This window comes from Lobosporangium transversale (assembly GCF_002105155.1).
Source record: "Lobosporangium transversale strain NRRL 3116 chromosome Unknown BCR41scaffold_18, whole genome shotgun sequence".
Lineage (NCBI taxonomy): Eukaryota > Fungi > Mortierellomycota > Mortierellomycetes > Mortierellales > Mortierellaceae > Lobosporangium > Lobosporangium transversale.
In genome coordinates, this window is record NW_019028996.1 from 94,762 (window position 1) to 119,655 (window position 24,894).

General features: G+C 41.2%; 7 protein-coding genes across 7 annotated transcripts; 3 read left to right on the forward strand and 4 right to left on the reverse strand.

The window, feature by feature from the left end:
- Positions 1-6: 6 nt before the first annotated feature.
- BCR41DRAFT_58660 (AEX-3 domain-domain-containing protein) lies at positions 7-5,911 on the reverse strand. Its single transcript, XM_022030922.1, has 13 exons — positions 5,831-5,911; positions 5,130-5,686; positions 4,670-5,026; positions 4,143-4,489; positions 3,796-3,987; positions 3,293-3,657; positions 3,066-3,195; positions 2,918-2,977; positions 2,618-2,836; positions 1,908-2,522; positions 636-1,832; positions 313-480; positions 7-191 (listed from the first exon to the last, which is right to left on the reverse strand). Exons 2-13 carry the CDS (start codon positions 5,527-5,529, stop codon positions 75-77), a joined length of 4,167 nt encoding a protein of 1,388 aa, XP_021881358.1. The 5' UTR covers positions 5,530-5,686; positions 5,831-5,911; the 3' UTR covers positions 7-74.
- Positions 5,912-6,060: 149 nt separating this feature from the next.
- On the reverse strand, positions 6,061-7,641 carry BCR41DRAFT_353349 (MRG-domain-containing protein). The gene is made up of 6 exons (XM_022024130.1): positions 7,483-7,641; positions 7,305-7,390; positions 6,918-7,197; positions 6,756-6,832; positions 6,424-6,602; positions 6,061-6,320 (listed from the first exon to the last, which is right to left on the reverse strand). The coding sequence occupies exons 1-6, from the start codon at positions 7,561-7,563 to the stop codon at positions 6,151-6,153; spliced, it is 873 nt and encodes a 290-aa protein (XP_021881359.1). The 5' UTR covers positions 7,564-7,641; the 3' UTR covers positions 6,061-6,150.
- A 136-nt stretch (positions 7,642-7,777) lies between these two features.
- Positions 7,778-9,222, forward strand: BCR41DRAFT_353352 (putative methyltransferase-domain-containing protein). Its single transcript, XM_022024131.1, has 7 exons — positions 7,778-7,874; positions 7,962-8,020; positions 8,117-8,307; positions 8,419-8,564; positions 8,706-8,776; positions 8,873-9,017; positions 9,101-9,222. The coding sequence occupies exons 1-7, from the start codon at positions 7,797-7,799 to the stop codon at positions 9,212-9,214; spliced, it is 804 nt and encodes a 267-aa protein (XP_021881360.1). The 5' UTR covers positions 7,778-7,796; the 3' UTR covers positions 9,215-9,222.
- Positions 9,223-9,420: 198 nt separating this feature from the next.
- On the forward strand, positions 9,421-12,011 carry BCR41DRAFT_353353 (hypothetical protein). Its single transcript, XM_022024132.1, has 11 exons — positions 9,421-9,590; positions 9,691-9,772; positions 9,963-10,038; positions 10,122-10,164; positions 10,276-10,331; positions 10,433-10,567; positions 10,661-10,717; positions 10,835-10,954; positions 11,073-11,166; positions 11,273-11,660; positions 11,771-12,011. Exons 1-11 carry the CDS (start codon positions 9,548-9,550, stop codon positions 11,964-11,966), a joined length of 1,290 nt encoding a protein of 429 aa, XP_021881361.1. The 5' UTR covers positions 9,421-9,547; the 3' UTR covers positions 11,967-12,011.
- A 3,426-nt stretch (positions 12,012-15,437) lies between these two features.
- BCR41DRAFT_353356 (APC amino acid permease) lies at positions 15,438-17,829 on the forward strand. The gene is made up of 6 exons (XM_022024133.1): positions 15,438-15,604; positions 15,763-15,785; positions 15,875-16,102; positions 16,208-16,272; positions 16,376-16,754; positions 16,877-17,829. The coding sequence occupies exons 1-6, from the start codon at positions 15,542-15,544 to the stop codon at positions 17,703-17,705; spliced, it is 1,587 nt and encodes a 528-aa protein (XP_021881362.1). The 5' UTR covers positions 15,438-15,541; the 3' UTR covers positions 17,706-17,829.
- A 77-nt stretch (positions 17,830-17,906) lies between these two features.
- BCR41DRAFT_58769 (hypothetical protein) lies at positions 17,907-21,145 on the reverse strand. The gene is made up of 9 exons (XM_022030923.1): positions 20,763-21,145; positions 20,553-20,612; positions 20,412-20,482; positions 20,089-20,329; positions 19,839-19,993; positions 19,566-19,725; positions 19,344-19,464; positions 18,872-19,237; positions 17,907-18,765 (listed from the first exon to the last, which is right to left on the reverse strand). Exons 1-9 carry the CDS (start codon positions 20,968-20,970, stop codon positions 17,940-17,942), a joined length of 2,208 nt encoding a protein of 735 aa, XP_021881363.1. The 5' UTR covers positions 20,971-21,145; the 3' UTR covers positions 17,907-17,939.
- A 1,059-nt stretch (positions 21,146-22,204) lies between these two features.
- On the reverse strand, positions 22,205-24,245 carry BCR41DRAFT_353362 (hypothetical protein). The gene is made up of 2 exons (XM_022024134.1): positions 24,139-24,245; positions 22,205-23,863 (listed from the first exon to the last, which is right to left on the reverse strand). The coding sequence occupies exon 2, from the start codon at positions 23,817-23,819 to the stop codon at positions 22,347-22,349; it is 1,473 nt and encodes a 490-aa protein (XP_021881364.1). The 5' UTR covers positions 23,820-23,863; positions 24,139-24,245; the 3' UTR covers positions 22,205-22,346.
- Positions 24,246-24,894: the final 649 nt, after the last annotated feature.

Here is a 24,894-nt window from a genome sequence, read left to right on the forward strand (position 1 = left end):
TGGTTGGATATAATAAAAACTTTGCTATCATATTATTTTATTTCGTCTAGAAGAGTGCAAAAAGGGAGGGAGCTTTACAAATATGCGGGATCAAGACCAGTTGGGAAACGTCTTGTTTCGCCATTATGAATGTCAATATCGCCCGACGGTGGCGCTGCCTTGGTAGTACTTTGAATTCCATATGATGTGTCCTAGAAATAGACAGAAGGAAGGATGATAAAAAAAAAAAAAAAAGTGTTAGATTGGAACACAAAAGCACCGAGAGCGATTGACTATTCTTTTTTTTTTTTTTTTTTTTTTTTTTTGGCATACGTCCAAGAACTTGGTCTCCTCTTTTCCAAGACGGAACCGTGAGCGATTAATTTTAGTTTTGATGACTTCGTCAAAAAACATGATTTCAGGGTCTCCAGGAGAGCGATCAACGCGGTCCTGCACAAATTGTACAAATGCCTGTGATTCTGTAAACGCCGTCATAAACGGCTGAGAAAATAGGATACATATAAAAAAGATTCATCTATCAATAATCAGATAATAGTGTATAGCAGTCGTCTCAAATCTAGAAATAAAAAAAAAAATAAAATAAAAAAACATCTATACTTCGCACTGACACTGAGATGTCCTTATTCAACACTCACCTTGGCATCCTTGTCCACAGTCTTCATAAAAACATCTCGATGGAACCGAACCACATCGCTCATTGCACTTCCACCCGTTCCCCGTCTTGCTCTTGTCACCGGTTGCTGCTGTGTCGAAGCATCTTCAATGGTCTGAGAAAATCCAACTGCTGGACTCTTTACACTTGGAGTCGATGGCGTATTAGTATTTGTTGTACTGCTGCTCCTGCTGGCCCATCCACGGAGACTTGCCCACGTGAACCGCAGATCTTTAGTTTCCTTCTCGACTGCACTTCCCCAGTCTTCACTCCCACTGCTTGACCGCTGCCTTGTGTGCCCAGAAACCCCTCTAGGGTTTTGTGCCTGCATGTAGTGTTGCTGTTGAAACTGCTGCATCTGATGCTGGAGCGCTTGCTGTCCTGCTAAGATGCCTGATCGATATCCCTTCAACAACCCTGCCCACATTTGCAACACACTCCAGCAGATACCAGATTCATCGAACCCGCAAGGAACACATGGGTATAGCAATTCCTCAATACATCCGGCATGAATAAGTAGTGAGCATCCTTCGCATCGATAAATTTGTTGATGAGATGCTAGGACATGTGAACAGATGCCACAACAACAATTAATCAGAGCAATTGGAGCAGGACTAGGGACAGAGCTGAGGGCATGACCTTCTTTGAGTATGGGAGCTATACTTGGTTCTGGCTCAGCTTCCTCAATAGAGCCAGCGCCTCCGCCTCCTACACTGCTGCCGAGAAGAGTTGAGCTGGCATTATTACTGGTAGTTGTAATGGAGTATGCACTCATATTGTGCACAAGGGGAGGCAATGACGTAGTAGATGATGATTCATAATGCATGTAGTATGTATCTCCTGGCTGTGTTGACCCATTGATACTTGCCATCGTATTTGATGTCATTGTTGACAATGGAGAACCAGTGTGGACTACAGAGCCTTGGTGTCTGGACCTTGACGATTCAATAGAGGTCATTGATGACTTGTGTGATAACGCTCTAGTTGGAGTATCAACAGATGCCAAATAGCTGCACTGGATACTGTTTATATTGACATTGGAGGACGATGATGATTGCTGTTGTGCTTGTTGTTGTATTGAGGAACCTGAATCTTGTCTCTTATGTGCCTCAAATAAGTTTGCATGAGCGCGTTGAGAAGTCAGTACTTTACGCATCGCTGTAGTAACCTCAGTTGTGTTCTATTTATGTATAAGATAAGTATTAGAGAAATTCTCTACCTTCAATTTTTTTTTTTTTTTTTTTTTTTTTTTTACCTGCTCGGGTGCAACCTTGTTATTCCTCGGATCTCTGTTAGTTCCTTCAGCCGTTAAGGGCATATCCGTAACACGCGCTTGGTCATCACTGGAGGCAAGGACTATTTTCATTTCATCTGCTAGCCCCTCCATTAACGTTTCCTTCTCAAATTCCATCTTAGGGATTTTGGGTAGAGAGGCAGGATGTAAACCGTTATGAGTCAATGTATTAGTCGAAGAGTTTCTACTAATTCCTGAGCATGATGATACATCCTGTACAGAAGAAGATGCGCTGGTTATGTTTGAGAATGCTGAACCAGCAGGAGGACGTAAAGAGTCCGTCCGCACGATGCTCCCTCGACGTGGCGCTCGGGAGACACCGCAAAATAAGGTTAGCCTTGAGTATGGATAGGCCTCTTGAACGTACTTGGGAGGGCCTGAGACAGAATCAATACTGTAGGCAGTTGGCGCCGTGGAGGCTGTGACGGCGGCAACCAGGCGGCGACGAGCAGAGTTTGTGCAAGATGGAGCATATTGCTCGAAGGATTGGATTAGCTTTCTACGCGGCCGTGGAGGCAATGGAATAGGCGGCAACTGGACATTCACTGTTCCTCTATCCAAATCTACTACACAAGCCTGTTTCATCATTGATGAGATAAATTAATAAGCCTTACCAATAAAAGAAGCCTCATAGTAATGAAAAAAATATAATGCTTCTGTTATCTACTTACTTCTTCGGGTGGGAAGTCGGACTCACAACAGCTTCGTTTCACGCCGATAATATAAGGTACAGGCGCCTGAAGACATGTCATTAATGCTCCTGGGAGGATTGGGATATAAACTCCATGCCAATAAAGTGGGAAGAACATATACAGGAGACTTTCGGCCGCTAATGTCAGCATCCCTAAGTGAGAAGAAATAAAGATAATCCTGCCTTCGGACAGCATAACCTATCAAAGAGCGAAAATGTTTACACATATTAATACAATCACTACTCAGTAATAATGATAATGAAAGTTTGTTTTACTCACTTCAATCAAAGTAACAATATCCTCAGCTGAAATGCACCGGAATAGCGGATACAAGGAGAACTATAGTAAATTAAATAAAGCGCATTTAGTAGCCATTTCAGGATCGTGAAGCCATCGAACCCAAATAAAATAATCTGCGTTGACGAACATTTTTCACAATAGGAACGCTATTTAGAGCCGGCCTGGATGCGTAAATCATGCGGTCATTGATGGTGATTCCAATCTCCAGTTTTCCGAACGGAGGGATACCAACGTCATGGATAATGTTTTTCACATAACTATCATATCAACCAAAGCATAAAAACGTTAATAAACAACAGTACTTTGCGGCACACATCACATTAGATCTAAATATATAAATACATATAAAAAGACCTTTCAAGTCGGAAAGAATTTGAGCTCAATCCAGGATGCTCCACGCCACCTGAACATGCCACAACCACTGCCAACAGCCAATCTCTCAGCAGATAATGATATGGAACCGCGCTCACAAGACCCACACATCGTGGGATCCAAACATCCTCGGGCTCCACGAAGAGTCTCTTCCAAGGCTGCATCTGATCCTCTAGCAGCGCCAACTTTTCTTCTGAATCAAAGATGTCTCGCTTCAGATCCAGAATCTGCGGCTTCCTTCCGAGAGTCTGTTCTTCTTTTAATCTGTTTCGTAAACTATGGAGTGTTGCTCGTTCCCGTGATATCTTAGTCTTGATGGCCTTCACATATTCCATCTCGCTCTCCGACTGAATCGTCAGATAAATGCAAAAATCAAGGATTTAGATATGTGGAGGCAAGAGTGATAAATTAGATGGCTACACTTGGAAGATTACCACGCCAATACATCAATTATTTTGAAATCCCTCTGAGCTTAAGGTGCATACCATGTGGTTCCTAGTCCAATGTTCACAGAGAGCTATAAATTGCTGCTGCATGGATGTAGGTAGCCGTTCATAAATAGTTACACACACTGCATATGATCGATTCCCGGTTTCCTGTGTCATGACAAAGGAGTGATATGTGGTTGGTGGTCGTTCCTCTTGTAATACGAAGGATAGCCCTCCTGGAAAGCAGAACTAAGAATGATCGACGAATTCATGAGGATGAGCTTTCTTCTTCTCTTGTTCAGGTGCAATTACCATGTCAAAGAAATTAACAGAGCTCGGGTTTCTGTAATAAATGGGGACTCTATTTTTACTCGTCTTCGGCCATATTCAATGTTATGGCTTACCATTGGCAAATGAGGTGGGAAGGCCTCTGCATCCTCCCAGTCTGTCTCTGGATACCGACAAGTCACAATGGGATCAAAGAGCAGCTCTGCAGGATGTATATCTGGAGATTTCCGTGCTGATTCCTGTGTTAATTCCTGCGTACCTCCTGCTTGAGCGTTGTCAGCTCCGTGGACGATTTTGGACCGACTCCGGACTACAGCCATATTTTTTTCAAAAGTTAAACACTTCTTGTCCTGTACCGAAAATCTAGTTTTCCCTTGCTGTTGGATTTTGGAAAGTGCAGGTATTTGTGTTGTCATTGCATTCATATTCAATGGACTTGTGCTTTGTCGCCTCATGTTAGAGACTTCGTTATATTCATGGATATCAACGTGAATAAAAATAAAAATAAAAATAAAAATAAAAATAAAAATAAGAATCAAGGTTTTGATTTGTATGAGTGAAATTTTTTTGTTTTAGTACATTATAAACTCTCATGATCACTTGAAAGGCATCAAAGGCCGAGTGATCAAAGTCAATCCCATACTTATTCTAGTTTCCGCTACTGCTGCTATAGGACTATGATTAGTGTGTTGCTCTGCTGTGTACATTTCATGATCATCATCATCATCTCGGACCATCATTGGGTCCTTTGCTATTTCTTGACGGATCCCTTCCTGCACTGTCCTGAAAAGCGTTCCTGCAGATATGTGTCGATAACTTGGTTTGTGCCGAAGTCTTGTAGTGTTATTCTCTACAATATTAATATCACTCAATGTCACCGACCTCCTATTGGGTCGCCTTGATATGGCCAAAGCAGCGTTGATGGCTGTCTTTGGAGCTGCTGTGACCGCAGATCTCTCAGTAAGTGCCGAATCTATGACTGAATAAGGCGGCGCAAGTGCTGTTACATTGCACAGTATAGAAGATCAGAAAAAGTGTTCCAAATATTAGATGAAAATACAAAAAGAAAACCTGCTTTGATTGTTACGTTCGGTTTCACATACTTCGGGAAGGGGGAGTTGAAGATTGATTATCGAGGGTGGCGGAGGTTGGATGGGGGCGAGTCACTTGTGCCATGGACTTGGACCGTGCCCTTTGGTTGGACCTGGTTTTACATGTCTCCGTTGCTTGTGTATGTGTCTGCGGGTTGTTTGCAATGAAAGCTAAAGCTGAGGCTGTGTCACCATTGAAAAATGAGCTGTGCACAAAAACATCCTGACCCTGACCCTGACTCTGACTCTGTGGCGGATATTGTGTTTCGCTTGTAGGACTAACATCAGACGTGAGGGGTTCAGTTGGAGGGATGTCTGATGCTGCCAATAAAATGTCATCCCTCAAGCCGACCATGAAAAAATAGTCAGCAATACGCTTCGGAGGTAATGATTGTCCTGTCATGGATGTCATGGATAGAAGGTATCTGTGAGTTGGATGTATGAAATATCTATGTGTGTTGTCAATGATATATGAGAAACAAATGCATGTACTAAAGAGAGGAGAGGACAGAGGGAAAAGGGAGGATACAAGAGGGAAAAAGAAAAGAGAGAAGAGACCAAAAGTTTGCCTTTAAAAGATATATTAATAAAATAGAATTAAACTGAATGTATTCAACTCAGGACAATGAATCAATTGACATTTCGTCATCTACATCATCTACCTCTACCTCTACCTCTACATCATCTACATCATCATCTACATTTATATTTACCTATCCCTATCTTTACATCTACATTTACATCCACTTCTGGATTATGTCTACATTTACATTTGCTGCTATTACACTGACGAGCGAGACCAATGGACGCCAAAGGTGTGGCATGATAAGGCTTGCTCGCATTAGAGTTTAATTTAAAAAATATGTAAGTATAAAAATAAAAATTATTGGCTCTCATAATGGACCTTGAGGAAATAATTTGTAGAATGGCAAGACAAATATCGTGTGAACATGAACAATCTTTTATTTGTATTAGATGAGCACTCTTTCATAAAAGTGCACTGCGAGGATATACGTGTATTTTCGGCCATCCATTATGACTTGACAATTGACTGGTATGCAGGACTAGCGTTTTCATATTCTGACAGAAGTAGATCTTTATGATTCTTCTGCATCCACTTAAGAATATCAACTAGATTCTCCCGCAACGCATTGATCGAGTCTTGATCCATCTCTGTATGTGCAATCAACATGGGAAATTGTACTAGACACAGCCAAAAAACGGAGCAATAAATAAATCATGTCACATAATGTATGCATGTATTTCACTTGGCGACAGAATCAAGATGTACAAAAAAAAAAAATACCAAATAGACGGAGTAAATGTTCGCCACCATAAATCTCAGAGTCCTCTTTGCCCACGTTCTTTTTTCGAATATCAACATACTGCTGGCGTTCGAACCGGTATAGAAGCATGTTCCCAAGACATTTATCGAAATATGTCTTGACTCCTGACAGGACCTCTTGAAAAATCTCATCATTCTTACTAATGGATCCAAGCACATGGAAAACATACCACAAGGGGAAAAAAAAGAAAAAAAAGAATAAATGTCGTGGCAGTCATGTCAGCAGACAATGTGATGTCGAATATTACTGGATGGTCTGTTTTAGTAATTATAGGGATCTTGTGAATTCATACGTCTTTTTGTCTTTCTTTGAGTCCCTGTACATGTCCAGAATCTGAACCACATTCGGTGTCCTTGGAAGTGGCACGAGCTATTCCAAGAGCCAAAATAGAATGGGTAAGTTTGGCCGCCTATTTAATGATCTTTGGCCGTGTATAAAGTCGATAGTTATTCACCTGATGGTTCTTTGTGATATTCTCCCAATCATCAACGAGCTGAGTCTTTAGAGAGTCTGGAATGGGTACTTTGATCTCTGGTCTCTTAATAAAATCTTCCTCTTTGTCCACACTAGTGTCCTTGGCTCGCTTTTTCCCTCTATCTGAGCTCTCAGTGGATCCTGATGTCTTTGAAACTGTCTTTTTTTTACCAGGGTACGACTCCTTCAAGCTTGCCTGTTTTGCAAGATTAGCTTCATTCCATTTGAGAGCGCGCGATTCCGGTACCCATTCATCCCAGCTATCAATATTTGGACGTAGGGGGGAAAAAAAGAAGAAAGCCGATGAGTTTGGATCTTGATAAAAAGTGGTGACAATATCCATACACAAAAGTGAATAGTGCCTCACGTTTGCTTCCAGCCGCGGTAATGAACAAGATATACAGGGCCTTCTTCACCATGTGGGTCAAGACTTCTCCAATCCGTTTTCAAAATCTATGTTTTGAGTGGTGTGGTATTGAAGCATGAGTATCGCTGCGTTGCGTGTCCTGAAAGTATGCTGAACGTGGTGTCACTCTAACCCTTACTTTAGCCTCATACAACAATGGGCCATGGAAACAGAGTACTGTTTCATTGGCCTCGAAGGACATCTGTCGTTTGTTTGTCATTATGCCGCGCTGTAACCACTTGCTGGAAAGAGGTCTATTTCAATGTCGATTTAATGTATTGGATTTGGTAATTAGTCAACCAACTGCAAAGAATGTTGATTTCTCTAAACTGAATAAAATGGTGTCCGCCTTTTTAGTGGCTGAGCAGAATAGTTGTTTTTTGTCCGTGCTTGAGATCACTTTTTTTTATTTTTTGAAAAAATAAAATTTTGTAAAAACAATCAGAGCACAACATGCAAAACGACATGCCAAAGATTACAGGAGAGAAAAGGCAGGCGGAGGAAGGCCAAATGGAGGCTAGACTTCCACAGGTATGCTAATGCCTATGTTTAAAGTCCATAATGTATCCATAGACTTTGTAGTTCATTACTCAAAGCTGTTGTATGATATAATTTCAGAAAAAATATTTTAGACAGCGCGCCCATGCCAACGTGTTTTCGGATCATCATCTTGATTAGTGAGTGCCGCCCGAAGTCAATGTTGTGGATGAATTCTGTGGAATCGAATACTATATCGATAAGTTTCTTATGTCAATCCATCTAAATGTTAATAGTCCCATCAGCCCAGCTCACATGGATTGGTCAAAGAACTTTCCTAATCATTTTGCTCCAAAGGAAGGCGCGGCTGTAGATGGGGCTGTGGTCAAGGATTCTGGGAAGAAAGTCGAATTTGCAGATATTGGATGTGGATATGGTGGTCTTCTTGTCGCTTTGTCAACTGTATTTCCAGAAACATTGATGCTTGGTAAGAATTAAGGGAGGAGAGACTCATTTTCTGTCAGCTCGGATATGCTTCTTCCAACTAGTAGTTTTTTTATTATTAATGTGGTATCCGGATACACTATCGCTTGGCTAGGAATGGAGATCCGTGTCAAAGTCGAGGAGTACGTCAATCAAAAGATTTTAGCATTACGAAAGAATCACCCTGGCTCTTACGACAACATCTCGATTTTACGTATGAATGCCATGAAATTCTTGCCAAACTTTTTCGAGAAGCATCAGGTACAGGCCAACTTTTTTTTTTTTAAAAAAAAAAAAAAAAAAAAAAAATTTAAATATACGAAAGATTGCTTCAAATACCAGACTAAAGTCATATAGGGGTACTTCAATTAACAAAAAACCCTACGATACCGGATCCTATAGCTCTCCAAGATGTTCTTCCTGTTCCCTGACCCTCACTTCAAGAAGAGGAAGCATAAGGCCCGTATCATTACGTATGGACATTTTGACGTTTCTTTTGATGTTAGTCTGATTGAAAGTATGACGGGCAAGAATCTAAAATTTCCCTGTTTTTATGGATGTATGTCTAGACCTACACTTTTATCAGAATATGCATATGTTCTTCGTCCAGGCGGGATCATTTACACTATCAGCGATGTCAAGGATCTTCATTTGTGGATGGTGAAGCACTTGGATGCCCACCCTTTGTTTGTTAGGATTCCGGACGAGGAGTTGGTAAGAAAAAGTGTAACACAATATGATGTTTTGAATCGTAGAGGTCTTTTTTTTGTTAAATTATTTTTTCCGAATACAATTAGGCTGATGATCCAGCGGTGGAACACGTCAGGAATGCTACAGAAGAGGGACAGAAGGTGGAGCGGAACAAGGGTGACAAGTACCTTGCCTGCTATCGCAGGATTAATGATGAATAAATAAAAATTACATGTAAATTAGTCTAAATCACGCTTTGCCACCATCAAAATTTATTGGCTGCATATTTACGGATAGGAAAGGTGTAATGACCAATTGATCCTTAATCGTCACCAGTTAAAATAGCAAAATAGCCAATATCACATGATATTATATTAATTAATTGTTTTTCTTGGCTTTCATATCATAATGTACCAATCCACCAATCCACCAATAAGGTCAACAGCCCTTTTCTTCTGCTCGAAGACAGCCTTTCTCTCCCTCTTATCATTTTCCATTACTCAGCTCGTACTTATAAAAAAGTCTCTTCATTTACTTGTTCATTCATTCAAAAGATGGGACTATTCTCCAAGCAAAGTGCCATCACCACCCAAATTGGTAACAGACTTGTATGGAAAGGAGATGTACTGCGCGAAGCATACCACACCACCAACTGCACAGGTGCTGACTCGTGAAGATGTTTTTTTTTGCAAAACAGATGTCATCACGGGCTTAGCATCCATTACGAACTGGGACCAAGTTGTTGTCCTCTGTGAGACTGTCAATGCTAAAGACGATGGGTAAGGTCAAAAAAAAAAAAAAAAAAAAAAAAAAAAAAAGTAACTTGTACCGTACTTGGAAAACGATGAACATAGACATTTCAGTTAATTACAATAGCCGCTGACATGACCTTCTGTCGCTCATCTCGATTTTCACGGGTGTATTCTCTGCCCCAATTACAAATCCTAAACCTTTAAACACAATTTACAGAGCCAAAGAAGCGTCCAAGGCTTTGCGGAAGAAGTTGCGTTTAGGAAGGCCACAGCAGCAAATGAACGCCATTACAGTGAGTGGAACAATACATTTCATGGCGATGTATTCCATGACCTTGAGTTACTTTCTAACTTTATTTTATTTTATTGTATTCAGTTGATCCAAGCCATGGTTGATGGCTGCGGGTCAAAGTTCAAAGGTATCTTTATGGCACCATTGCGTTTTTTTATCTTTCTATTTTTTTATTTTGTTTTATTTAGAAAAATCTTGCTAATGCTATTTATGCCTTTGTCCTTTCTTGTGCTCACAGCCCAATTAGCGACCTCCAAGTTTGCTGAAGATATTGAGACTGTGATCATTGCAGATGTATGGAGCCTAGTGGATAAATGTGATGTTTGCTACCTGCCATTGGTGGCGAATTAACCGAGCTGATGAATTTTATTTCTTTTCCATATCCGATTTCTTAGGCCACTGATGCTAATGTGAAGATTCGCCTCATGGAGCGTCTGGAGGATTGGTCTGTGACATTTGCCACAGATCCAGGTCTTGTCATCATCCCACAGCTTTATTACATGCTCATTAAGAACAACACTCCACGAAGTGTAAGAGAACCTTGAACAGAGAGGGAAATCCTTGGTCAGCGCAGTCCACATTATTTTCTGAAACATTATATTTTCTATTGCATAATTCTATAGAACAATAGTCGGCAAGGCCCTCCTTCACCGACGCGTGCTCCCATCACCCCAGAACAGGTAAATGTTATGAACTACATCACCGTCTTTGCATTCCTTTTACGAAAAAAAAAAAAAAAAAAAAAGTTTGTTCAACGCTAGAATATTCATCACACCTATGTACTTGGGGCGAAATAGCAAATGAGACAGATGGCACAGGATATTGAACTTGCAAGAAATAATGCACATATGTTAATTGAGGCCGTTTCATTCGCAGATCCTGAGCTGGAGGCCATCGAAGAGAATGAATTAATCAAGGTAGGCCAGAACGAACATCCAGGATGATGCATGATTTTTTGTTCTCTTGTCCGTCTACCAATAGGATGAAATTCAATTGTGCGTACGCTTAACTTTGAACCACTTCGTGCCGTTGTAGGAATTCCACTCCAAATGTTTAACTCTCCAGCGCGGAATCCAGCAATATTTGTCCGAAATGACCGAGTCAGCAAATCCTAATGAGCAATGGCTAAGTATGTTTGAGAGTACAATAAGTGGGAATTCTATAGGAATAGCGCTCAGAGAAAAAAATTCTAATATAGCTAACTCTAACCTCTTTTTATTTATTATGAAACTAAGCATCACTTCTGGCCTGCAATCAGGAGTTAGTCCAAGCTTTCACTGCATACAACCAAATGATGGAGCGTCAGCACATGAATAAGGTCACGAAAGTGTCGGCGATGACGGACGTTGTACCTAACCGGAGCCCTGAGAACGCACCCAGAAGCTCTCAAGATTATCAACAGGACTTGATGTCGTTCAACGATATTGATGCCGCTGGGGTTGGCAAAGGGCGCAGCAACAGCTATGAATACAATAATGGCAATGGAGCTTCAGTTAGTAATGGCAAGGGTGCTCCTACCAGTTACAATGGACCATCAACACATGCATCCTCAACAGATCCTTTCTCGGACGAACCCTATTTTGTTACTGGGCCTGTAGATGTTGCTACAGCAGTAAAGATGGGGTATATTATATTTCCCTTAAATATTGAATCTTCAGGTGCTGCATTACGAACATTCAAAGACCTTGGAATACTAACACCATACGTCATCTTTTTCTTTGTCGATGATCCAGAAAAAGAGCGGATAATCAGGACAAGATTTTTGATGCATCAGCCTATTTTCGACAACAGCAACTGGAACAGGAGCAACTTCAGGCACTGAAGGAAAGCCAGCGTATCCTTCACGAGCAGCAGCAGCAGCAACAGAGTGATAGTGGATCTAGCCAAACCGCAACAAGTAGCTCAATCCCTGTATCGACACTCCATTGAAAATTCTATCAACTTATTAGTCGAATTGCCTTTTTTTTTTTTTTTGTACAGAACGTGTCCCTTCCGAGTTTAAATTTACTACTTAAAGCTCATCAAAAAGGTTTCGAGATAGTCGAGTACTAAAAATTAGTGTAAAAGAGGGAGACAAGCCAAGTGAATTAATCCTTAGATATGCAAGCATATGAAGTCTTGGAACGAGAGAAAAGACTGTGCCAGGCATTTAGCTTTAACTTGCTTTTACTTTAATATTAAGTGGCGGTAAAACACTGCAGCTGTGAAACCTATTTTGATGGTCGCACAAAATAATGAATTTTAGATTCACAAACGCGTATAAAAGATAATAAAAAAAACAACCCTCAGAGATCGAAGAGGATTTGATGGTTTAAAGCAAACTTTGTGAGGACTTTGTCACCAATCTACCTCCTCTGGGCAGATGGCAATGAGGAGGATAAAAAAAAAAGCCAGACCCTAGAATTAACACAATTGACAGTACTACAATTACATTAGCAACAATCTCCAGCTTAGAAATGTCTCCAACCACAAAACTGTCAAAGAGCAGGATGGAAAGGTTATAGCTTATCTTACTTGTCCCACCTCCTCGGGTCTGATCTCCAGGATATAGTGGTAGTCGGGTTGAAACTCATCAGCTATATTGTGACAGCTGCAAGACATTCATGCATAGAGATGCTATGGCAGGCATAACTTTCGCAACATTGTTGAGAGCCATCAATTATCAAGGGCGGCCATCCTATATGGACAACAAAATCAAGAGGAGAGCCAAGCTACAGGGGCTGAGTACGCGTGACGTTGCGTGGCCGTTTCTAGGGGTTTGTGCTGTATTCAACAATTACAACACAGTCACTACGCTATCCACATCCGCCGTTCTTTGTGTTAAAGAAAAGGTAAAAAATAAAAATAAAAAAAATAAAAAACTCGAAATCTTACGTGTCGTTGAAGTTCTCCATCCCAAAGTATGTTGAAAAATAAGGAAGGTTCTTGAAGAGAGTCGAGAGTCCGGTGCACTTATTTTAATTTGATCTAAGGATTCTCGCTACAATTAGAAAAGGTTGTACTAATGAATAGTCACTGAAGTTGTCATATTTTTCTATTACGAGCACCAGTAAGAAAATCTCTATTAAGCAACAAAGACATATAGATATGTATGATAACGTGATGCTCTAGCTCCTTTCCAACTTGGGAACTATTGAAGCATAGGTGTAGAGACCTTTCCCCATTGCTCCACGACATAAACGACTTGGATAAACATAAGAGCCGTTCCCCGCGGTGCAAGACAAAAAAGTAAATGTTCTAGTTTGTCAGTGAGCGTTCATGCATTGTATATATATACATGGACATATATATGCTGCTACTCGCAAGCCTTAAGAACCAGCGCCTCCACATTCTTTTTCAAGAAACAATTTTGACCCAATAAAGCGTGGTACAGCATATTAATATTGCTCTGAAGGGCAATAGCCAAATATGGCCAATGTCTACTTGGCACCCTCTTTTTTTGTGGGACCTTCACGAATTTTTATAAACAAATTATATAACAGATTGTGTGCATGTTTGTTTGCGTTACAAATATCTGACTTAAACTTAATCTGTTTTCCAACCAAATTTCAAAAGTGAGCCAAAATTTATCCGGGTCATGACAAATATGTATTCAAAAAAAAAAAAATCTACATCTTCATGTCCACTGTATTCGATTATATAACGTTGGCCATAAAGTTTTGTAGCATTGGCGATGCGCTCTTGTACAATTTGTCCTACTCTTTGAAAAAAAAAAAAAAAAAAAAAAAAAAAAAGACTGTGCATCGCGTTTTTGGAAGACATGAGTGTGCCAAAATGGATCAAACGAATGTGAGTATGTTCATGAAATATACAACACATAAAAAACCCTCACCTTCATCTACATACAACCCACATCCTCTAAACACTATAAGAATATCTTGATTATCAATTCGGTCTACTCTGACGATGATGCATGAATCCTTGATGCTTTTCTTTTAAGACATATTTATGACTGGATACAGCTTTCAATGAGATATTTGATTGCTGGTCATACGTGCACAACAGGACAACAAACGCTATGCTACTCTAGATTTGAACTAAAAGCACGGCAGCTGAAGCCTGGGTCATCAAAGAAATGACCGTTGAGATCCTGGCTTCGGTGAATCGAGCTGAGGTTATGAGGACTAAAATCAGAATGACGGTCACCAGACCCAAGTGTCTACTTGCGACTGAATGGCTATAGAAGAAGATAGTGGTTCTGATTTTAAGGATCTATTTACTCCTTAGACCATTTTAAGTCATACTGGACATGGCTAGACATTGATATCTCAGTTCTGAGCTGCATATTCAAACTAACTTTGGCGATAATGAGCTTTAAAGTGAGGGAAAGTTCCGAGAAAAGTTGGAGAGCGAGGGCATAACTTTAATTCTTCCACAAAGGAATACGAGTCTTTCCTGGAAGGCTGCGATCGCAAAAGGAAGTGTGCAATCTCAGCCAAGCAAAGCCCAAATCATTGAAGAAACAGTCAAAAAAAAAAAAAAAAAAAAAAAGAAACTACTAGATGATTGAGCTATCAATGCGTGCTTCGTGGATATGGAAGAAGCAGGAGGGTTTCTATTGATGGAGCGGGATTTGATCTATATTCGATCCACAGATTTGGATGGCTATGAAAGAGTGTGGTAGAAATATTAGTGTCGTTGGCGCTATTCCATCTACTCGCTTTCAAGTGACAGGGTTCGCCATCATTCCCAGACAATGAACCAGATCGATGCTTAAGAACCACGATCGTGGTCGTAACGATCATGTGGGACGTCCAACATTTATACATGATATTTCTTTCTAATAGACAGCGCAAAAACCTTAAGTCGCCACAGGGTAGGGGGTTCGTTGAGAATTCAGTCCACGTTTGACAATGTCTTCCTCTTTATTCAGTCTTATTGAGGAACGTTAGCCCAAGATCAAATCCCTTTCAAAAGATGCCATCTTGAATCCAACAAGACAATATACTCAGGCCCATGAATCAATTCAAATTAAATATTCGAAAGGGTTGTCAGAACTGGATAGAAAAATCAACCACACTCTTTCCAAAAGGGCCTCAAGAAAGAGATAACCTTGCATTTTTCACTTCAGATCAATGGTTTTGTGAACCCAGACAAAACACTTTAAAACACAAAACAAACAACAAACAAAAAAGCAAACAAGCCCAAATAAGCGTTCCTGGGTTGGGAATGTTAACCTTTTTCTAAATGGATAATCGCATGTGAATGACGAATATTTGCAGACAGAGAGCTCCAATCACACCATCCCCGTACAAAAAATTTGTGTTTGATTGGGTGATAAGCTGTATCCCACACTAATATATAATTACTACTTCTTTTGAGCTGTCCTGCTACTGTTCCTGCGCCATTCTTTTTACATATAAAAAAAGTGTACACCCGTCATTCTTACATCTCTTTGCCCGCCTCTTCTCTTCCCTCCTTCCTTTCCTTTCTTTCTTTCCACTCGGTCAGATCGGTTTTTTTTTTTCTCCTTTGTCCCTTTCTTCCTTCAGTATTCATTAAGCATGGACAATTCTGAGAAAGGCCATGCGGCTAGCTACAATGAGGACGAGGCCCGTCTTGCCGCGGTAGGCTTGCTTTCACTCACTCACTTTATATTTTGTTTCCACTTTCTTTATTTGTCATTGACATGAAGGTCAATAATAACAACAACTGCAACAAAACAGAAAAGATGAACTAATAATATATTGTTAAACCTCCATTTGCTCTAATGGTATTACTTTAGTTGGGCTACAAGCAAAACATGAAGTAAGTGAAGTGTGTTGTGTGGTATGTCCTGGAAGAGTGCACCGACAGCTCGGAACTGAGACAAAAAAATTTTTTATTTTTATTTTTAGGCGTCAATTTACTGGGCTTCAGAACTTTGGATTCACGCTGACTAACTCTTCAGTCCTGATCGGGATTGTGCCTCTGTTTGGCTTCGGTTTGAAAACGGGAGGACCCGTGGTGGCCATCTGGGGTTGGTTGCTTGTCGCCTTCTTTGTTATGTTTATTGGCTTGGGCATGGCCGAGATTTGCAGTACCTTCCCTACTGCTGGAGGTCTTTATTTCTGGACCGCTAAGCTGTAAGCGAAAAAGGAAAAAAAAAAAATGCACCTTAAAGGTTAAAAACAATTTTTCATACCTCCTTACTAAAGGGTTTTTCTTTCTTTTTCCTCCCTCTTTCGTAGTGGAGGTCCAAAGTGGGGCCCAATGTTCTCTTGGTATGAGGCGTGGTTCAATATGCTTGGTCAAGGTTTGTGCACGATCTTGCCGTATTAAAAACAAATGGCTTATTGATTTCTCGCACACGAAGCTTACTTTTTTTATATTTATATTTGCACGTGTGTAAATTCCAGTGGCGGGATGTTCGGGGTCTGTTCTTTCTGCAGCAACATTTATGAACACATTGATTTCTATCTGGCAACCAGAATATATTCATGATGGCAAGAAGGACTTTTACATCATGGTCGCATTGATGATCACTGCTGGCATTGTCAACACTGCAGGAGGTCGCGCCCTCAAAGTGGCTTCTTTGGTTTCAGTATTTATTCATATTGTCGGCACTATCGTGATCATTATCGTGGTCCTTGTAGGCGCCCCTACGCTACAGTCTGGCAAGTTTGTATTCACAGAATTCAGAGATTACACCGGCTACACAGCAAGCAATGCGAGCCCTGTTTTTGTCTTCATGCTTGGTCTCTTGCAGTCGCAGTGGTCCATGCTGGGATATGATGCGTAAGTTACTTTTTATTTTTATTTTTTTCTGGGGCAAAATAAGAGAAAGGGCAAAGTCAAGAGTCGTAAGAAAGAGAAGAATAAGTGTGCTAGACATTGACTTTCTTTTAATATTTTATCAGGTCCGCTCACATGTCTGAGGAAACCGAAAAGTCCTACGTCAATGGTCCCCGTGGTATTCTCATGTCCATCTTTGCTTCTGTCATGATTGGTCTCGGCCTTGCACTAGCCCTGACCTTTGGTATCCAGAATTATGAGGATACTTTCAATAGTGTATCTGGTGCTGCTCCTCAGATATTCTTGGATTGTGCAGGCAGGAAGGGTGGTAGTGTCTTGATCTTCATTATTGTCTTTGCCGGGTTCCTTTGCGGTGTTGCCACGGTTGCTTCCAACTCACGTATGCTTTACGCATTTGCTCGTGATGGTGGTTTACCTTTCTCCTCCTACTGGGTTGTGCTTAACAAGCGCACTCAAATGCCTCTGCGCTTAGTCTGGCTTTCAGTCATTGTCATCATCATCCTCGCCTTACCTTCACTTGGTTCCACCGCTACCTTGAGTGCTATCTCCGGTATCTCCATCATCGGCTTTACCACCTCATATGCCATCCCCATCTTGCTTCGCATCACTGTCGGCTCTTCCACGTTTGTCCAACGTGAGTTCAACTTGGGTCGCTTCTCTAAGCCCATTGGCTGGATTGCCTGTATCTGGACTGCCTTCATTTTCGTTATTTTTAACTTGCCCCAGAAGTGGCCTGTCAATAACATGAATGAGTTCAATTTCACCCCTGCCGCCGTGGGTTTCTTGCTTGTCTTCACTACTCTGACCTGGTTCTTGTCCGCTCGTCATTGGTTTAAGGGCCCAGTCTCCGAGATTGCCCTCCAGGAGCTCGATGGCATCGTGCCCGCCAATCTCGATGAGAAGCGTGAGGCAGATGAGGAAATTAGGCAGTAATATCCTTTATTATTCTCACATTTAATCACCTTGTAAAGTATCTCAACATACCCTTTTTCAAAAAACTGTGCTCCATAGTACCATATATTCAACATATTGGCGCAGCATTTTATTAATATGATAGATTTATGTATTTTTTTTTTTTTTTTTTTTTTAAAAAAAAAAAAAAAAAAAGAAAAAGAAAAGAAAATAAAATAAAAAAAAAAAAAAACGAATTGTGTTTTATTTAATTTTTCATCCAGGGTAGAATTGACCCATATTTGCTGCGAGGGTGTTCAGGCGCATTGTTAGGTCGAGAACAATGCCTTCCAAACGATCATTGTTCAGGCGCAGAGTATCAACTTCTGCCTGCATGTATTCAAAATCATCTACCGATACATATTTCTTTGGATCAGGCAGAGCCATTCCTGGAAAACCCCCTGCAACCCCTGCTGCTGCCGCTGTAGCTGACGATGATGATGGAGAAAGTGGTATAAATTGGTTTGCTGCTGGGTGAAACCGGAACAGTTGATTGGGATCTATCGTTAATGATCGTGGTGAATTGTTGCTGTTATTGCTGGTTCCAGGATAAGGAATAGAGTGTGACCTTATTCCATTCGTAAATGCTCCGGTATCGCTTGATACAGCCGCGTTGCTAATGGTGGGTGAGTATGATGCAGGAAAGGCTCTAGGGAACGTTTGACCGGGAGACGGTGGTGGTTGCGAAGTTAAAGAGTGTGTTCGTGCGTGTCCCTGACTATGAACGCTACCGATACTTCCTCTGTGAGATGGTTGCTGCATAGGCACTGGGGACCCAACTATTTGTGTTGGACTGCCACTAACTGTGGTATCCATAATGGGTCGAGTGGTGCTTGTCCTGCGTGAACCAGCTACAGTATGATCGTGGAGCTGTTCATGAAAGCTCGCCCTTTTTGTGCTCTTCTTCGGTGGCTTTTCAATCCGATTGCCATCTTCATCATATTGGACCTCATAGTCTTCATCTTCCTGATCGCTCTTTCCTGTATCTGTATGCGCATTTGCTGGTAGCTCGAGTGTCAGAGACTTGACTTGCTTCTCAATACTAAATATTTGAATTCAATAAAGGAATTAAGAGATTTCGAAATTAATAATAATAATAAAAAAGACTACCACACTAAAGCATAATTCATAAATTGAAGACCTCGTACCTTGTGTTCGAGTTGCGAATGGACTTAAGTTCTTCTTCTAATTTCTGAATCCTTTCAGTCAGAGTGCGTATCTCAATGGTTGTCTGTTCCTTTTCCTCAGAGACCTGCTCATCTAATTGCTTCAACCCTTGGTCAAGCTCCTGTTTTAAGTTGTCAATTTGATCTCCCATCTCTTCAATTTCCTTATGAATTAGCTCCTGAGCCTCGTGTAGTGGTAAGCTATTCTCCTCCAATGCGAGAATTCGACCCTGAAGATACTGTAGTTTAATCGAAACTCGTCCAAATGCCTTTTGGACTTTCAAATTCCTGAAACGAAGCTGCTCCACACCCAGGCGGGTATCTAGATTCCGCGTTCTATATCCTCGCCTATGGAAAATAAAATACGGATATAATATCAGCAGCCAGATAATTGATACAAAGGCCATTTCATTGCTTACCATTAACGGGTAAAGAGACTAGATCTACTTCGTACCATCTTGCTTGAATAATGGTAGCAGCCCTCATGCCTTCTCGATAGGCATGAACTCTTCTCCTGACTAAATAGCTTCTGAAAACCGCCTGAAGCTTGATCGCTGCAATTGTATCTTTCTGAGCTAAATATTTAAGAACGAAGTATCATGATGTTTTGTTGTTAAGATCTATACGTCACATTATTGAAATATCAAAGTATAGGATATCATTTATTTCGCTTTACCTCCGAGGTCTTCCGTGACCAGTAACGATGCCTTTGGTGCACTGATTCTCTCACAGCTCTGATAAAGCTCTGCTTTCGTCAAGTATTTCAATGGCTTGACTGATCGTTTTGGATTCCTATGCCATGAAAAAGCTCGCTGTTTCTTAAGCTCTCTTCGAACCTATTGTCGTTGATAGAATATTAGTTAGGGATTTTGAATATAACTGTACATAGTTGCATCGTCCAAAATCATTCGAATATCTATTTAAAACAGATCAATAGGTTCACTCTTACCAAACATCCTCTCCACCATGCCTGAATCAAAATTGTTGCTGGCTCATATTGCTCAATTTGCAGCTGAACAAGTCCTCTCATGAACTTGCGCATTTCTCGAACCTGCTTTTGCAGTTTCGTTACTTTGTATTGAAGCACTGGGATATCGTCACCCTCTAAATAAAAGGATAATTAGATTTTACTTATATCAGATAATACTGGCTCAATGTAAGCCTCATTAAAATAAGATGCTTTTATATTTTGATGATACCTTCTGAATATTGCTCAAGATAAACTTGTTCGTCCTGATCATCCACAGGGATAAATTCTGTTGTCGAGTTGAGGTAAATAGCATCGTTCACGTTGAGATCATGGTCCATCGATGTAACTGAACTGTAAGATTGCTGCTCCACAAGTGATCCATCCTGATGTTGCACAAAATAGCTGACTTCATGCCCATTTTTTTCAGAATATGCTGCAGGAATGATGGAACAATTTTGCTCATCATTCTCCTATCAACGTAGAAATTTGTTAGTTTGTTATAATATTTAAACTAATAGCGCTTTACAAGAGTGCAAGATGCTATAGACTTACAGTATCTCCATGGCTACTGTTTTTAATCGAAAGATGCTTGCTGATTGAGCTATCATGTACATCATCTACAACTGGGGTTTTAGCTGTTTAATAGAATGCGAGACCTTACAGAATAAACATCATGAAATCCTGTGGCTTTACCTGCAGAGCGGTCAATAGACTGTAGAGAGTCGACAAATATTGTCGTTTCCTTCTCTTTCTCTACCACCAAGAATCATAAACATAGACAGAACTTAGTAACAATCCTCGAATGGAAGTCTATGGTAAGCAAGGTATCATTTATACAAGATAGCTCGGCCATCGCTATGCGATGTTCTGTTCACTCTATATACTTGTGAGAGATTAACTCACCTGAATCGAAGACTTGGGTAGTGATTGTTTGGCTGTCCAGCGAGGCAAGCATCGACGGCGACTGAGAAGGAAGGATGGCTGTCTTGTCATTATCCCCTTCTTCCCGTTTTTGCGCTGATAAGGGCGGGCTAGGAGGGACGCTAGTATTATGATTAGATTGGTTCGGGTTAGAAAAAGCAAGCTCCTCAATGACTGTATCTGTAGTCATTGCTTGTCGTTCTGCAGGGAGAAGAGGTGTTGTCGGGACTCTGGATGCGTCAGAAGGAACTGTATCCTGCTGGGCGTGGTGCCTTGCACTAATATCGGAGGCGAATGCAGCTTTGGATGGCGTCAAAGTCAAATTTGCAGACAACTAAAGTGCAAAGTTCAATTGCGTAGGAGGAATTGTAGGATGACCAGCAAAAAAAAAAGAAAAAAGAAAAGGAAGGGAATTTCTAGTTAGTTCTTTTTGTATTGACCATGGGAGTAAGAGGTGGGGGAAGAAAAAAAGGAGATAGTCACTCGCATTTGCCACTTCTTCAGAGCAAAACGAGAACAGAGCCCGAGATGGTAACACTGTTTAGAAGCTGAATGTCCCAGACTTTTTTGGACTTACTTCGCCCTGCATGTCACCTACAGAGGATGAGCTAGCGATGGATCTGGTCGAGTGGGCGCGTGTCTGGACGAGTGACGAGACTGAAGCGGAAGCAGAAGTAGAGGATGAAGGTGGAGGGAAGATTTCTTTGGTTTGCGAGCGTGTGGCCTGACGGTCATCTTTTTTTTTCTTGCTTCCAAATAGCCCTTTGATGCGTGCACTCATAGTAGACTAATTCTTTTTATTGCGTTGGAAGAAAGTCGATTCGTGATGGGATCAATTTCATTTAGTCGATTCAGTCCACAGCTGGTATGCAGAGCAGAACAAAGGCACCGACAAAAGCATGCAAGCGCCAAGGCAATGAGAAGCTCAATAGGAAAATAGAGGAAAGACCAACAGATGAATAAATGGACCGAAGGGAAGAAGGAAAGGGGAAGCAAAAGGAAAAAGGACTGTCAAAAGGCCAAGGTAGTACAAGATAGACACACACACTTGCACATCCTTCCAATCAACAGTTGAACCATTTCCCTAATCTAAACTGCAACGCGTGTCCTAGACACAACGCGTGAAGAGAAAACCCTACAAAGACAGAAGACATACAACATGCCTACAGTATGCAAAACAAGTTGTTTTAAATATAAGTGGTGATTCGAACATTTGAACCTATATATTCTTTAAACTAAAACGATGAATGAATTGATTTAGTGGCTGATTTTTACAAATATGTAAAAAAAACTGTATCGGAACGTTCTCTATAGTTTTATTGTCATAATGGTACATGCAAGCGACTCTATGTTGATGAATATAATTAGGGTATGCTATGGATAGTTAGGGAGTGCATCTGGTACAAAACTACAAGACAACATAAGTACACTCACGGAAAAAGAAGGATTTAAAAAGGGCAAAGAGAATAATAAATAGCTAAAGAACAAACTCTATGAATAACAAGGTGTAACCCAGAAACGAAGAAAAGAAAAAAGTAAAAAAAAAGGAATCAATTTTGTTTGGTCCTACTGAGGAACCTCGAGTTCTTTGGACTGACGTAAGGCTTCTACCCATGCAAGCGTCTGGAGATGCTTCCTTTTCTGAACCTCTGATTCGTCTATAGCCTGGGCCTCATGTGCTCGCTGCAACAGGCAATATGCCTGGAAGATTCGATACTTATGAATATGATCCTGAATCATATGTTGCTGTAATGCCATGCTATGTCGGAGCTGTCGCCTATAAACCAGATCTGCAGATGTACGTGGTATGACTGAAGTCGTCGAGCTTGTCCAAAAAGCTGCTTGCATCTGCTTCTCGATTTGAACCCCAGCAGCGTATCCTGAAGCTAGTTGCACTGACGATGGACAGACTGGGCTAGTCGATTCAAATGATGTAGAGGAAGTTGGAGATATAGGGGAGGGTGGGAGTGGGATCGTCCGCTGCTGGCCGGTATTGACTTCTTCCGTCTTTTCGGCCATCATTACCACACAGGGCTGGTAGCCTTGCGACTTGGCTTGGGCTTCGGCTACACGAGCTGTGGCAGCCTGCCGCAGACGCGCATGGCACTTGAGCCTCTGACGACGTAGCTTCCTGATCTGATCTGGGCTTGGGAGTACAATCCTAGCCAAATCTTCCGCCTGGTGCTGAATGGACGAGTTTGTTGATAGACGTTGTGCAACACCCCCAAAAAGCTCTTGCAAATCCAATCGAGGCCGACTAGCTGATCTGATAGGGAAATGCATCATTTTAGGATCAATCTCGAGTTTTGCCATTCCCTCCTCACTCGTGGAAAAAAGGCATGATGACTCAGCCACCGCATCACCACAGGGAGAAAGTGGTTGTTCTTGGAGGCGATTTAGTCTTTGAAGGTACAGGATTTTCTGAATTTGATGCGCATGGTGCAACTGTTGCACTTGTAGCATCTTCTGCGCAAGTTGGAATCGTTTAATGACATGGAGAGACTGAGACTGGTTCTGCTCCTGCTGATGCCGTTGTTGCTGCAGGTGCAACAATTCAATATCACGGGCACGCTGGGAATGCATGACCTGCAGCTGTCTGTAATACTCAAGCTGAGTGGTCAGCTGTTGTTGATGGCGACGAGCAGCCTCGGGATTTGGGATATGAAGTGGGTGATCTTTTTGTACAAGTCGATGGAGCATTTGCTGTTGATATTCATAGAGTTGAACAACACTTGAGCGTAGACGCTGCTCTTCTGGAGGAATAATAGAGGTGCTCATATGCTGCTGCTGTGGATGACGATGATGATGGTACTGTTGCTGTTCCTGCTGTTGGCACTGCTGTGTGTTGACCGGTGATGAGGTTGCAATATGGGCATTAGGGTGATGCAAGTTTGGTGATTCGTTAATGGAAGACAGAACAGGTGAGACTTGTGGGGAGATCGAGTTAGAGAGTGCAGAAGGCGAGGAGGGGGAGGAGAACAAAGGATAGTCCTGCATTAGGATGGTCAAAAAAGGTGACGGCAAAGGCGAGCTGGTCATCGACTTGAAATGAGATTTGATAAGGAGGTATCAGACTAGGGCAAGTTAAAAGAAAGGGCGAGCATATAAGTAAATGCGCGGCAGTCATTTCTTTTATGGAAACAAAGAGAAGTTGAAGAAAATGTCTTTGAAGATTGGTCATGGGCTGAGATAGAATACAGAGATGGCTGTGCGCTCGAGACCTTTTTTTATTATTTTTATTATTTTTATTATTTTTATTAGGTCTTGGCAGTGCATCCACAGTTGCCTCTTCCAAATTGTTGCAGTAACCGAATGGGTCACATTATGTTTTAATCTAGAGTTATGGCACCTTATACAGCTTGCTTGATTACGCAACCACTGTGCAAGGGAAAGGCCAAGTGATGGCGCAAGTGACAGTTCAGAGCCCAAGATACAGGGTTACAATCATCCTGGCTTGAACACTTTGGGAATAGTCAGAGAAAAGTGGAGATACCTTTTAGATGTGTACACCAGATCAGGCGAGATGATGGGGTGGGCAGATTTTTCAGAGAGACAAAATAAGAATCGAGCAAAAAAGAGGGCACGGGAAAGAGAAGAAAAGAAGAGGGGAAGGAGAGATATTGCCAAGAGAAGCGAGTATTTGTACTCTTTTCTTAATTCCTGTTATGTCATAGAATTAAACATGCAAGTGCTCTTTGGCGAAAAACAAATTAAACATATTAAATAAAGAATGCATGTGTGCCAGAAGACCAAAACGGAGCAATGTATCACTAAAAGAGGATCGGAGTGTATCCGAACGATCGAAGGATAGGTTGGCTGTAGAACCAAAGAGATGAGACGACCTTTTTTTCCTTCACCAATGAGGAAAGAACAAAAAACAGACCCTTGCATTGGTGGATAAGGATCAAGACCAAAAAAAAAAAAAAAAAGATGTGGAGTTTACAGGCACATGGCCACTGGAATATATACTTTTTGTTTTCTTGTTTTCTTTGGACTGAGCTTTGGAATGAATGATACTCTCCTTTTATTCTCAGTGTTCTGGAAACTATATTAACTATGAGATATATCGGGAGCCCCATCGTAAACCTTGTGGGACAATGACTTCACAGATGGC

Bases quoted from the DNA above. Each gene is read 5' to 3' on its own strand.
- BCR41DRAFT_353356 (XM_022024133.1), top strand. From the start codon at position 15,542: ATGGACAATTCTGAGAAAGGCCATGCGGCTAGCTACAATGAGGACGAG. The intron at 16,103-16,207 runs GTAAGCGAAAAA...CCTCTTTCGTAG, and splicing joins TATTTCTGGACCGCTAAGCT to TGGAGGTCCAAAGTGGGGCC. The intron at 16,273-16,375 runs GTTTGTGCACGA...TGTAAATTCCAG, and splicing joins GTTCAATATGCTTGGTCAAG to TGGCGGGATGTTCGGGGTCT.
- BCR41DRAFT_353362 (XM_022024134.1), bottom strand. From the start codon at position 23,819: ATGACCAGCTCGCCTTTGCCGTCACCTTTTTTGACCATCCTAATGCAG.
- BCR41DRAFT_353353 (XM_022024132.1), top strand. From the start codon at position 9,548: ATGGGACTATTCTCCAAGCAAAGTGCCATCACCACCCAAATTG. The intron at 10,039-10,121 runs GTGAGTGGAACA...TATTGTATTCAG, and splicing joins AGCAAATGAACGCCATTACA to TTGATCCAAGCCATGGTTGA. The intron at 11,167-11,272 runs GTATGTTTGAGA...TATGAAACTAAG, and splicing joins TCCTAATGAGCAATGGCTAA to CATCACTTCTGGCCTGCAAT.
- BCR41DRAFT_353352 (XM_022024131.1), top strand. From the start codon at position 7,797: ATGCAAAACGACATGCCAAAGATTACAGGAGAGAAAAGGCAGGCGGAG. The intron at 7,875-7,961 runs GTATGCTAATGC...ATATAATTTCAG, and splicing joins TGGAGGCTAGACTTCCACAG to AAAAAATATTTTAGACAGCG. The intron at 8,777-8,872 runs GTATGGACATTT...ATGTATGTCTAG, and splicing joins CATAAGGCCCGTATCATTAC to ACCTACACTTTTATCAGAAT.
- BCR41DRAFT_58660 (XM_022030922.1), bottom strand. From the start codon at position 5,529: ATGACATCCATGACAGGACAATCATTACCTCCGAAGCGTATTGCTGAC. The intron at 2,978-3,065 runs GTTCGTCAACGC...AATTTACTATAG, and splicing joins GCGTTCCTATTGTGAAAAAT to TTCTCCTTGTATCCGCTATT. The intron at 192-312 runs GTATGCCAAAAA...GTCTATTTCTAG, and splicing joins AGGAGACCAAGTTCTTGGAC to GACACATCATATGGAATTCA.
- BCR41DRAFT_58769 (XM_022030923.1), bottom strand. From the start codon at position 20,970: ATGACTACAGATACAGTCATTGAGGAGCTTGCTTTTTCTAACCCGAAC. The intron at 20,483-20,552 runs GTAAAGCCACAG...CTAAAACCCCAG, and splicing joins GTCTATTGACCGCTCTGCAG to TTGTAGATGATGTACATGAT. The intron at 18,766-18,871 runs GTACGAGGTCTT...TCAAATATTTAG, and splicing joins ATTCGCAACTCGAACACAAG to TATTGAGAAGCAAGTCAAGT.
- BCR41DRAFT_353349 (XM_022024130.1), bottom strand. From the start codon at position 7,563: ATGACAAACAAACGACAGATGTCCTTCGAGGCCAATGAAACAGTACTC. The intron at 7,391-7,482 runs GTAAGGGTTAGA...CTCAAAACATAG, and splicing joins CATTGTTGTATGAGGCTAAA to ATTTTGAAAACGGATTGGAG. The intron at 7,198-7,304 runs GTGAGGCACTAT...AAATATTGATAG, and splicing joins TACCGCGGCTGGAAGCAAAC to CTGGGATGAATGGGTACCGG.